This window comes from Alternaria infectoria (genome assembly GCF_024043175.1).
Source record: "Alternaria infectoria strain BMP 0036 chromosome Unknown scaffold_3, whole genome shotgun sequence".
Classification (NCBI taxonomy): domain Eukaryota; kingdom Fungi; phylum Ascomycota; class Dothideomycetes; order Pleosporales; family Pleosporaceae; genus Alternaria; species Alternaria infectoria.
Genome location: NW_026250692.1, coordinates 2,262,558 through 2,275,026, shown reverse-complemented (window position 1 = coordinate 2,275,026; position 12,469 = coordinate 2,262,558). Strand labels below are relative to the sequence as shown.

General features: G+C 54.1%; 4 protein-coding genes across 4 annotated transcripts; 1 reads left to right on the top strand and 3 right to left on the bottom strand.

The window, feature by feature from the left end:
- Positions 1-1,252: 1,252 nt before the first annotated feature.
- On the bottom strand, positions 1,253-3,126 carry INDA1 (Amino-acid permease inda1; the record flags this gene model as incomplete). Its single annotated transcript, XM_051494383.1, has 4 exons — positions 1,253-1,507; positions 1,561-2,684; positions 2,741-2,798; positions 2,851-3,126. The coding sequence occupies 4 exons, from the start codon at positions 3,124-3,126 to the stop codon at positions 1,253-1,255; spliced, it is 1,713 nt and encodes a 570-aa protein (XP_051356062.1).
- A 4,412-nt stretch (positions 3,127-7,538) lies between these two features.
- Positions 7,539-8,320, top strand: J4E92_002982 (uncharacterized protein; the record flags this gene model as incomplete). The annotated part of the gene is made up of 2 exons (XM_051494382.1): positions 7,539-8,075; positions 8,132-8,320. 2 exons carry the CDS (start codon positions 7,539-7,541, stop codon positions 8,318-8,320), a joined length of 726 nt encoding a protein of 241 aa, XP_051356061.1.
- A 418-nt stretch (positions 8,321-8,738) lies between these two features.
- J4E92_002981 (uncharacterized protein) lies at positions 8,739-9,635 on the bottom strand (the record flags this gene model as incomplete). Its single annotated transcript, XM_051494381.1, has 1 exon — positions 8,739-9,635. One exon carries the CDS (start codon positions 9,633-9,635, stop codon positions 8,739-8,741), a length of 897 nt encoding a protein of 298 aa, XP_051356060.1.
- Positions 9,636-10,529: 894 nt separating this feature from the next.
- On the bottom strand, positions 10,530-12,211 carry CYP51B (Sterol 14-alpha demethylase; the record flags this gene model as incomplete). The annotated part of the gene is made up of 3 exons (XM_051494380.1): positions 10,530-11,669; positions 11,719-11,916; positions 11,966-12,211. 3 exons carry the CDS (start codon positions 12,209-12,211, stop codon positions 10,530-10,532), a joined length of 1,584 nt encoding a protein of 527 aa, XP_051356059.1.
- Between the last annotated feature and the right edge of the window lie 258 nt (positions 12,212-12,469).

Genomic DNA, 12,469 nt, shown 5'->3' with positions numbered 1-12,469 from the left:
GGGCCAATTCTCGCTGGGTCACACGCCACGTACGAGCACCATGAGATCCGGAGATACGCCGAAGAAAACAATTACCAGCCTTGGCCGGTAGTCAAATTCGATGACGGCCAGACAAGAACGATTTTCCCGAACTGTTCGAGCCTGGAGCTGGGCGACACTACGCCCTATAGCCTCTTGTCCAGGACTCAAATCCCGCTGATGGCAGGCTATGCTATTACCGTCCACAAGGCTCAGGGTATGACAATGGATAAGGTCAAGGTCAACCTGCAGAAGGCTTTCGATCCAAGCCAAGTATATGTTGCTCGTACGTCAAGCCATATCTACCCCAGTGATATCAAGCTAATAGCGAACACAGTGAGTCGAGCGAGATCATTGCACGGTCTGGAAGTCACGGCTCTTCCGAAGAAGCATTTTGGTGGTCAAGCGCCAGAGGTGAAGGAATTCATGGATTCCTTCTCCTGATGTGACCTATTTGATTGGGGGTCGGATATTTCGCGCAATTCTCGAAGCGTATGCGGTAGTCAGACTGTGGCAGCGTCTCTGCGAAGTAGCGACTAGCAACAGAATTCGCGGTTTTGATACTGTTTTACGCTTCGCTAGCAAACAACAAGCCTCGTAACTCTTGCCTTATCTCAAAATTCTAAGCTCGCATGTGATATACGTCTGCTCTGTGTATCTGTGCAAGATCGTTTGTACAACACGATCACCTCATGCAAGGTAAAGCTCAACAGTTCTGCAGGCTACACTTGGATGAGACGAGCAAAACAGAACAATTTGTAGTAATGTAAGCTCCATGCTGTTTAACCTTTTCTTCGTTGAGTTGCAGTCACAACAGAAAAAGAAAGAAATTGGTTACTCTGAGCAGCGGAGCCGAGGCGATGATCTAGGACTAAGAAGGTTGGCAGCGCAAGACCATCTCAAGATAAGAAAGCTTCATCGGTGTGGTGCGCATGGTGAGAAAGCAGCCAAGGAGCAACAGTTTGTCGTCCAGTTCCAGATGGATAGAAGCCGGAGCATTATTAATTAGGCTAATGTATGAGTCGTTGGTATCTGCGAACTATCTCACAGCAGCCATAGAGTTCACGACATGACACAGACGTTGAAAGAAGGGGTATATTAACATTTAAGATCACCTATATGAAAGGCGAACATGATGTATCAGTCGATATCGGAAAAATTCATCGACTGATAGTCAACTCAGCGACACTTGAACGATCCATAGACCGTACACTAAACTCATGCAAAGACAAGCTTAAAAGATGCGGTTCAAGAAACGCTTCCATGCGGGCCAGGTGGCGATCTCGGCACGCTCCGCGTTGATGAGGTCCCAGTCGAGCTCACGACGGCCAGTGTCAACGTCCATCTGGGCAGTTCGGAGCCACCCCTCGCGCTTCCAGAAGTATCCGGCAACCCAGAAAGCAGCAACGACGAAGATGGCGAGGTATGCCTGGAAGAAGTCGGTGGCAGTACCAAGCCTCTTTCCAATAGGGGAAACGGCAGTGTAGAACTGATGTTCATGTTAGCAAAATGCACTACAAAGGGGATCAGATGAAGTCTTACCTGTGCCATCAAGACGATGACGATAATGAAAATACCGATCCACGAGCCAATGACACCACCAGCGGCCTTGAACGGAATCTCATCCAGGGTGTGTCCGTGGTAAGCCCAAGCCTTGCGGAAGCGAATATGGGCGAGGCAGATGGAGCCCCAGGTGAAGAGAGCGGCAAGTCCAGAGAGAGAGACGAACCAGTTGAAGATAACCTCACCGGTTGAGGCCAAGTTCATGTAGGCGAGGGGACCCCACATGAGAATGAAGGCAACGGACCAGAGAGGACGACCGGCACGGTCGACGTAGGTGAAGAGCTTAGGAGCGTAACCCTGGTCAGCGAGGGCGGTGAGGGTACGCGAACCACCGTATACACCAGAGACACCGATGGAGACAACGGAGACCATAATGACAACGTTCATGAAGCTGTCGAATCCAATCAGACCAGCGTTCTTGCCAGCAATGACGAAGGGCGAGGCGTTGGCGTCACCGGAGGAGTTACCGATGAGACGCTCGTCAGTGTGCTCGACGAGCAGACCAACGAAGGTGAGACCAAGGATGTAGAACAGGGTGATTCGCCAGAAGACCTGACGGATAGCACCGGGAAGGGACTTCAGAGGGTTCTTAGTCTCAGCGGCAGCGAGACCGACCAGTTCAGTTCCGGAGAAGGAGAAAGCTGCGGTAACGAAGACGGTGCAGAATCCCTTGAAGCCGTTGGCGAAGGCACCAGGGCTGTACCAGGTACGCGCTCCCCAGTATTCAGAGTACATGCCGTTGCTGGGTCCTCCACCGAGAACCAAGACCAAGGCGATGATCATGAAAACGACGGTTGCACCAAGCTTGATACACGACGACCAGAATTCTTCCTCGGCGTATCCCAGGGTACCCCAAATGTTGATGAAACAAATGAATAGCCAGAAAGCCGTGATGAAGACAGCGACGTTGACTCCCTTGGCCCCATCCCAATATTGGACTGTGAAACCGGCGACGAGAAGTTCAAGTGGTAAGACTATGGCCCATTGGAAGACGTAGTTCCAACCCATAGCGAAACCCCAGGATGGATCAATGAAGCGAGAGGAGTAAGTGTAGAAACCACCGGAAACGGGGTACATAACAGCGAGTTCACCGAGAGCGTAGACTGCAAGTCGTGTCAGTTTTGCTTGCGTGCGCAAAACAAGTGTGATCTCTACATACCGACGTTGAAGATCATTATACCCATGATTGAGAAATCAATGAGGAGCGTGGCAGGGCCCTGAGTAATTGTAAGTCCATATCCAGAAATGACCGCATACTGTACAACTTACACCCCTGGAAAGAGCACCACCGGAACCGACGAAGAAACCAGCACCGATGGAACCACCGATGGCAATCATGTGAAGATGGCGAGTCTTCATGGACTTGTCGAGTACGACCATAGGGCCCTCTTGGGGACGACGCTGGAAGGACTTCATGTTCAACCCGTTGCGGGTCATGAAGTCCTCCTGCTCGCGCCAGTCGGCGGAGTCCTCACCGTGACTTTCGACAGTCGGGTGAGGGACGGTAGTCTTCTCATTAGGCGGGGTCCCCTTTTCGTAGTCCATGGTGGGCGGTTGGACAGGTCAGTGCTGGGGGTAGAAAAGACTGATGGAGTCGAGAGAGACCCTGGGACCGGCTGCTCTTTAATGTCAGATATGGATCAGCGGAGGGGGAGGCAATTGACATTTATCCAGTCCAGGTTCGAGATGGCTCGCGGAAAGAGCGACAGGGACCCCCGTTCATTGATGCACGAGGCGCACGAGCCGACAGCTTGGCACCCCTCCATTACAGTGAAGGGCCAGGCTGACGAAAGATAGACTGGCGCCGTGTTTGGTTGGCTGGTCGTGTGCACCCAGAACAAGCGTTCGCCGCAAGCGGGTAGCACTAACAAGGACGGTGAATTGGCGCCCCGCCGCGGCTCTTGGGATTAGCTTGGGACCTCCCCGCAACAGCAAATCGGCCGGTGGCGCATAGGGCTTGGTGTGAGCTTCGAGGGGGCCCTTGGTGCCCTTTGGTCAGACCCGGTCGCTGGGCGGAGATTGGTCCCAAACAAGACTGATAACGAATGCGCGACCTGCGAGTAACCGCGAGAGACGGATTTAGCAAAGTTCTAGCAGGCTTTCTAGAACGCTGATTGCAGTGCTGGGCTCCCTTGGCTACCGCGGTTGTCTTCGGATCCAACGCCGCTTTCCTTGCCAGCTGCCCCAATTGGCGAATCGAGGTTGGTGCATACCGGCCGTCTTATCTGCAGCCGGATGGTTGCGCTTACTTGGTGTAGTCTGGAGAAGCCTCTCACGTGCCCCACCTCCATGTGCACCTGCCTGGGCCGGTCTAGCGCGTTCGCTTCCGTCATCTCCGCCTCGGTTAGCCCGAGACGCGATGCCTCTCCAACATTACTGTTTGTCAACCACTCCATCGGTGGCGCTCCGGGGCGCTTCAGTCTTGCCATCGCGAAGTCCGCGAATAGGCAAAGCCAAGCGCTCGTGATTGCGGCGTGTGTTGTGTTATCGGGCGTAATGGGCACCGCAGTATTGCGTTACATTGCCCATCTAACCTCGCATCCTAGCACGACAATCCCTCGCTCGTTTCAGTTTCCTCGATAATTAGGCCCGTCTTCGCTCCATCACCCGCTTCGAGAAGACCGTTATCACTGCGTGGGGGAACCACACAACCAAATCCTCTCCATAAGAGGTGCGACGTCGCGTGTTTGACACCTCATGGCCAACGTTCCTATCCAACGGCACCGGCTCCCTGATCCACCGTGCTGATGCCCGAAAAACCACAGTTATTTGCCCCAGGAATCGCAGCCAATCACGGAGTCAGGCTCGGCTACTTCCCCAATCGTCTTAGTGCAGTATGCCAATGGTGCTTGGAATTTCTTGAACGTCTTGGAAGCGTTGCGTATCGGACCAGTCGACAAGTCAAACACAGCACCTTGATCCAGCAGCCTGGCCACTGTATACAGGCCCGCAGAAAATCAGGGTCTACCAGAATCCTTTATCGCGATATTGTCAAATTCGAATTGCAAACGCTCGCTCGTCTGCTCTTAGCGCGACTCCACTGATAACCACCTGTCTGAGCGTCGTATGTTGGGGTGCTTCGATCCGCGCCTGGGACCACCCTAGGATCCACTGTCATCCACCGGCATCCACTTGGTCTTGGAACCAGATAACCTCACTCCTACCACGGCCACGGAGCCTGACGTCGCTCCCCTGGCATTCGCCTGCCATGGCGAATGTCACAATGGTATCATCCAGAGTTCCAGCGGAGCCAATAGCCAGTCTGGCGTGGTCTGACCACAGTGTGCCTTACGCTAAAGTCTGACCGACCTTTTCGCCGCATAAGCGGCCGTGACACCCAGTACGACAGCCCACTTGCACCGAGCTGGTGGTTTCTCAGCAGTATCGCCGAGAATTGCGCCTCCACCCGCATTACACGCCTTTATCACGGTGGACCCTGAGGTTTGCGCATAAGGTGTTGTGTCGCAAATAATATGTCCAACATCGCTCAACAATCGCACTATCTCTACTCTAAAGATGTTTGCTCATATGCACAACTCGGTATCAACGGCATCTCGAGCCCGCTTCGCACCACAAATCCACTCACCAGGATAACTAGGTTACACGTCATTGATGCTCTATGGGCTATCGCAACGCCTTACTCACGAGATCCTCTACAAGCTGATTTGCCTATCGGAAAGGATGGCATCTGAAGATTTTACGTCGATCGACCTCCGAGACACCCGTGGTTCGCAACCCATTCTTCGCTAGCTCGTCAGCGTCCCGTTGCCACTATCTACCATTGAACTCTACATCCGCGCCAATGATTCACTCAAGCCTGTATCATTCGATCCGTGTATACTTTCCAGTCAGCTTGATTCCTGTATCGAACTGACATCTCAAAAACTGTTGCTCTAGTACCAAACACGGCATATAGGTGTTCTTCAAACTCACGGCAGGCGACTCTGGAGACACGTTTTGAATCATGCAATAACCTCAGGTAACAACTAAACTCCAAACATAAGGCTCTGAGGCCTGGATATTCTCATGCGATCCATACCCAGTACAGCTCTACTCTTTTCTCCGACTTCCCGGTCATTTCTGCCACCAGTCAATCGTCTCCATATTCCCTTTATCGTCCATTTGGTCTTCGCTCCCTTCTTCTCGCTCCCCGAATGACCACCCATCTCCTTTTGTCTTTTCAAGAATAGCGACTGATAGAATTCCGACTTCATCATCTCTTGCATCCTCACCATACTAGCCACGCTCCCTCTCCTCTCTGAGATATCCTTCACAACATCGTATACGGAAACCCTTCTCTTCCCCATCGTACAAGGAGGCGGTGAGCGTGGGAGCAAGAAGCGTGGGGATAGATCTGGAGAGGCTGAAAGAAGAAACGTCGCCTTGGTTGGCGAAGGGGTGGGTGTACGGAGAAATGTGACTGCCATTGGCGACATTGGACTGTCAAATATTGATAGAGGGGATGCCGGAAGCAGAGGTGCTGCCTTTGGAAAAAGGTGTTGCCGCTCTACTGGGGACTTGGGCGGAGCGAGGAATGGGTTCACTGGTGAGCTCGGCGAGACTTCTGAGCGGTCAGACGCCAAAGGTGACGGCGTATCCGGGTCCCAGTAGGATAAGGGAGGCACGGGAGGGATTTCATGGTTGGCGTTGACCAATGTAGACATTGATGGATAGGTTGCGCGTCGTGGTGTAGGAGGACGGATGGCGCGCCATGGAGCTGGACATGTTGTGGAGATGTTCAGGGAGATTGGGCGGGGTCGAGTTTGCTGCATGGCGAGCAGTTGGTCTCAGGCAGAGGGCAACAGTAGGACGTGGAAATATCGAACCCCGACTTGGCGGATCATTCATTTGACTGGCTGGCTTGCTACATTAACGAGACTTGATATACTTCATACATGTCACACCAAACTGGGGCATTGGCCTCTGTTCAGAGACATATGGATTCTCCGTGGTCACAGACTGAGACTCAAGCTGAGCTCCTACAATGACAACCTGCATGTCTTTCCGATTTACGTTGTCCCAATGATTCAGACTCCGGGCCAAGTTCACACCAAAGCTTTTGCGCGGTTGACAAGCCGCAAGCATGGCACCAAAAGCAGCTAGATCGTCCCCAGTCGCCGAGGCATAGTGTACAGGGATATCATAGCGTTCCAAGGTTGAGGTGGTCTCGCTGAATGATCGACCTACCCGTGTCCAGACCCGTGACCATCGAGCCACACCGGTGGGCGACAACTGCAGGTACGGGCACTGAACCATGATTCCCAGAAAGGAAGGAAAAGCCTAAGGAATGGAGTACGCACCCATTGGATCGGTACCGCTGTGCGTCTGTATTGTTTGCGTGGCACGGAGACAAGGGTGAGTATTGAACGTGCGTGTAGCAGGCACAACCCATGGGGTTGCCCTTAACAAGGCCTGACAAACAAAGTGTTGATCAGGTGGATCTAAGCTTGTGAAGAGGCACACTGAACACATGCCCTCGCCTCTCATTGCCAGATTCTGCACAGCTCTTGCGGAGGGGCATACCACTCATGGCTTGCCCTTGACAGACGTAACAAAGACCGAGGAGACGTGCTGATCTGAACCATGAAGCCCTCATCTGTCGTGAGACGTCAGGAGACTAGACAACGTAGAAGTTTCGAAAGAGACGGTCGTGACCCATAGTGTGGAGAAGATGGCCGACCGGATGAGTCAGCAGCCTCCGAGCAAGATGAAGAAATGACGTCTCGCCAACGTTGAGCGCATTCGCAAAATCCTCCGGATCAAGAGCTGCAACAAACTGAGTTGTTGTAAGACACAAAGCGCAGGGCAAACTCAAACCGGCGACGACAGTGCAGGACGCTTCTCCGCAATCGCCAAGGCCCGCAATCTGCAGCTACTGACATCCATCGAAGCGGAAAGTTGACGGTACGATTGCGACCTCACGACGCCGCCCCACCGTTGTCCAAGACACGTCCACGATGCTCACACGAAGTGCACTGTGCCCCGCGAGGGCCTTTGCCAGCCGCTTCCCACCCGCGATACTGGCCCCCTCATCCACCGCCGCCGCGACTTCCTTCTCCACATGCACACGACCAAGCAAGCTCCCACAACAACAGCGCAGCAGCCCGAGCACCGCCTCTCGCGCCACCTTTCCCAGCAGGCTGATAGTACGCCATGCATCGACTGCGCCCGCACAGCCCGTGGCCAACAACTCGCCCGGCGCACAACCCCAACTCACATGGAACGCCTTCTTCGCCCTACGCCGCACGCGCCGGAGAATTGGCCAGGCCTGCTCGGGAGTCGGCGCCGTGGGCGTGACGTACTTTGGTCTCACCACCATGATCAACAATGGCTATGACGCGACCCTCTCCGCCCAACTCGGCGGCTTCGATCCTTTCATGCTCATGGGACTGAGCACCTTGGGCATGATGGCGATGGGATGGCTCATTGGGCCTATTTTCGGCAACCAGGTCTTCAATCTGGCTTACAGGGGTGTGCTGGGCGAATTCACGCGGGTAAGTCACGTCTGGAGAGTGATGAGATGGCGGATACTAACGGGAGGTGTGTGTAGAAAGATTCAGCCTTCTTCAACCGCATCAAGCGTCACCGCGTCGACCCTACTGCCTCTTCGCTAGCGAACCCCCCACCGGACTACTACGGCGAGAAGATTGGTAGCGTGGCTGGATACAGGCGGTGGTTGAAGGACCAGCGTGCCTTCAACCTCAAGACGGGCAGATACCGGGCGACCAAGGCTTTGTAGAGTGTTCCGAACGGCCGCGGGCTGCAGATTGTACAGCTCGAGTATCAAATTACCAACGTCGAGCCACATACGCATCCGGTACAAAAATACCCGGAGTACAGGAAAGAGCAGGCGGGAATGGGGCATGGTCTTGGGATTATGTGAGTGGCAGACGTCAGGAGTATATGAGCGAGCAATTAGTAGGTGGCATGCTCTTCTGTTTTTTACTGTGTGTCAAAATATCCGAGCGACGATTCCATCATCGCACCTTCGCATCTCAACCCACTATGTGTTTTCATATGTTCCACCAGAGAAACGAACTCCAGACATGCATGTATGTATATGTACATTCCACCTACCAGATGAATCGCATCTCCATCTTAGGAACCCACAAAAGAGGGCATCAGGAAGGCCGCAGTCCCGTTCTTCGTCCCCTACTCTACAGCCTCGCCCTCCTCCCCACCCCCTCCAGCACACCCACAACCCCCTCTCTAACCTCCCTCACAACCTCCCCAGCCCCCTTCACCTCCCTAACCAACCCAACCCCACTCCCCGCATACGCCGTCATCCTGCCCCCACCCTCCCTCCACCCCTCATCCCCCTTCCGCATCTCCTCGCGATACAACCGCGTATTCTCCTCCTGACTCATCCCCCTCTCCACAGCATCCACATAGCTCTGCGTGATAATACCGCGCGCATTATGCGTCTCCGCCCAGTTCGTACCGCGCAGGGAATCGTAGACTTTGGTGCGCACGGTGCTTTGTCCGCCGTCGGTGGTGCGTAGGACGGCGGTGCGGTAACCACTGCTTATGGCTGCTTCGGGGGTGGCGAGGAGACGCGTCCCCAAGACGCAGCCTGAGGCGCCGAGAGTGAGGGACGCGGTGAAGGTGCGGGGTTCGGATATGCCGCCTGCGGCTAGGAGAATGGGTTTGGGGCTTTGATGGAGGGCGTTGATGGCATCGCCGACTTCAGGGAGGAGGGTGACGATACTTGCGCCTTGGACGAGACCATGGCCTCCCGCGTCTGTGCCTTGGACGACGAGGACGTCTGGGCCGATTTGTTGGACTACCTCCACAGCATCTTTTACACTGCCTACCTGAACCCAGATCTTCGTTGCGGGAGAGGCGGTTCTACTTGCTTCTGCCCAGTGCACGAGGGATGCTGTGGATGAAGGCGCGAAGAACCATACTGCTGCTGGACGGTGTTGCGCGATGATGGGAATGGCCGTTTCGAGATCTGCGCCCCAGTTTATGAAGCCGATGCCGATGGGAAGTGTTCCGTTTTTCGTTAGTAGTGCGGCGGGTGTGTCGTTCAGGAGTCTCTTTGCGTGCTGCATGTGGGATTCTAGATCTGATACGTCTGTTCCTGCGCCTATGAAGCCGATTCCCCCTGTGTGAGTTGGTTAGGATGATGTTGGAGTGCTAACGCGTGTTTTAAAGGATGAAAAGGGATGGAGGGGCTTGGTCAGGCAGATTTCTCACTGCATGGATCTAGAGAAGAATTGAAGTGATGGTCTCTTCTTCAACTTACCGGCTTTCGATACTTCAACAGCCATGTCCGCTAGAGCGATCAAGCGCATCGGCGCGCCTACAACCAGCGGCGTTTGAATCCATGGATAATCCACCTTCAATCTTTGCATGTCGTCCATCTTTCAGCCCTCTCTTCTTTTGGCAATCTTTACTCTTCTTGGATGGTCTTTGGTCTAGTTCTCAGAAAGCTCTGTGGAAACCGAGTGTGAGTAAGTAGTTCTGGTAAATGCTGGGTTTGCAACTCTTTTCTACCAGTCCGGTACACCGCAAAATAAATCTCTTTCAAATCCGAGGTATGTGAAAAGGGGCAACGTGATGACCCAGTCGGATGCGTGACTAGGAAAGATGACGCGCTCCAGTTTTAGAGGTTCCGGTAGGTCTACCGGAAGGCCATGACATCTCCTCGGCTATGCACTATAGACCTAGTCGGCCTTATCCGGCATGGAACCTACCTCTACAACACGACTAAACTCATATCAAGGCATGTTGCTGTTATGTTCGATTCTCATTACATCTTTTCCTCCTAGATACCCAAAAGTATTAACTAATATACTAATCCCAAAGTCTATGTTGGCATGGAACGGAACCCAGAACCTCATGCGCGCTCATGCTCGTAGAAAGCAGGATAACCGCCTGTATCTACATGCACCCATCATTAAAAACGCAAAGCTTCATAGAGCAGTGAAGGATTACAAAGTCCTCTACAGCTCCTTCTCTCTCTTCTCCCACTCTACAACACCGGGAGCCAACGGCCTAGAGAACAAACTCGAGTAGTCGGTGTTGACAATGTCCTTGCTGCCACCCACATTCCTGAGCTTGAACTCGCGCACAAACGCCACGAGAATGGTCTGCAGTTGGAGGTAAGCGAATTGCTCGCCGATGCATCGGTGCCTTCCAGCGCCAAAGGGCAGGTAGGGAGAGTTTGTTCCCTTGGAAACAACACCCCAGCCGTAGTCAATCTTCTCCTGGTCGGCGTCGTCACGCTCCTCGTCGTATTGCTGGTGCTCGGCGTCCCAGCGATGCGGGTCCCAGACGGAGGGGTTGACAAAGTGGGTGTCGAGCTGAGCGGAGAAACCAGGCGAGGACATAAGCGTGTGGGAGGTGGGTACAACGTAGTTTGTTCCATCGACGACAAGAGGTTGCTTGACCTTGCGCATGATAGAGTGGATCGGGGCGTGGATACGGAGGGTCTCCTTGACGACCTGAGTGTGGAGGGGTAGCTTCTGGAGGTCTTCGTAGGTTAGCGGTGGGAGGTCCTCACCAAGAGCCGACTTCTGCTCAGCAAGGAGCTCTTCGACCAGGTGGGGATTTTGTGCCAATCGGAGTATGATCCAGGAGATGGTCGAAGAGGACGAATGTTGACCAGCCATGAGCAGCGCAATCATAATTCCGGCAATCTCGTGCTCGGGAACTGGTGTGCCGTCCTTGTACTTGCAGTCCATAAGATGCCAGATCATGTCGGGAGAGTCCTTCTTAACCTCGCCCGATCTCCTCTTGCGAACAACCTCAGAGTATAGCTTGATCATCGTCTCACGCGCGTTGTCGCGTGCGCGGTTGTGGGGAAGCGGGGCCCAAGACAGCATGAAGTTGATGGGTGAGAAGCCCATGTCGAGGTCGTGGTATAGCTCAGCGAACTTGGAGTCGAACGAGTTGCGGATTTCCTGGCCCTGGAGCGAACGAGAGGCGGTGTAGATGGTGAGTTCGGCCATGACCTTGGGGACGTCGAAAGTGCCCTTCTGTCCCTTGAAAGCCTTGTGGCGCTTGACGAAATCTTCGCATTCCTGTGTGATGAGGGTAACGTAGGAGCGGAGGGCGTCTTGGGTGAGACCGAACTTGACGAACTGTCTTCGCGTTAGCCATGGATTGGTTATGGGGATAAATTTTGCGCACCTTCTTCTGTTCCATGAGCTTCGAGTTGGGGCAGTCGTACACAACATCCTTGCCAAAGACCGGTGTGCAGAGCGGGGAGTAGATCTCCTCGGCGTTGACGTCCTTGATCTTTCCGTTGAGGATGAAGTTGTTGCCGGTGGTGTCGAGGCACACAGTCATCTTGCGGCCGAGGAGGATAAAGGTGAAGACATTGCCATACTACTTCCAGTCAGTCATGTCCAGCCCTGCCATTGCATCTCCTACACACCTTCTTCTGGTTGGCGAAGAAGAACGCATACGGGTCCATGCCATATGTGACGGTGCTACCGATCACGGGCAGCCAGTGGAACACGAGGGGCGGCTCATTGGGCTTCTTGAGCAGCAGCTGCTTCAAGACATTGAGAACGACGGCGAGCAGGATAAAGGAGGCGAAGCCGGCGGCGACGAGGACGGGGAGGGATGAGTTGGAGGTGAAGTTGCCCAAGGGGCCGGCGACATTGGCGAGGAGACCCATACTGTGCGACAAGAAGCAACAACAAGTGAAGGGCGTGAGGGAATGGCGTTGTTGACGGGGACGCGCCTCAATAAATTTCCCACGGGTTGAGGCTCGCGCAGGGGCCAGGCTATCCAATCATACTATAGCCGTACAGGGCGCCATCTGAGTGGATGAGTGGGCTGGCGGGCGGTGGGCGGTGTCCAGAGCTTGGCAGGGACCGGCTTGCGGATCCTAGCGCACCCGTTCAAAGGAGACACGATGGCACCACTGACAGGC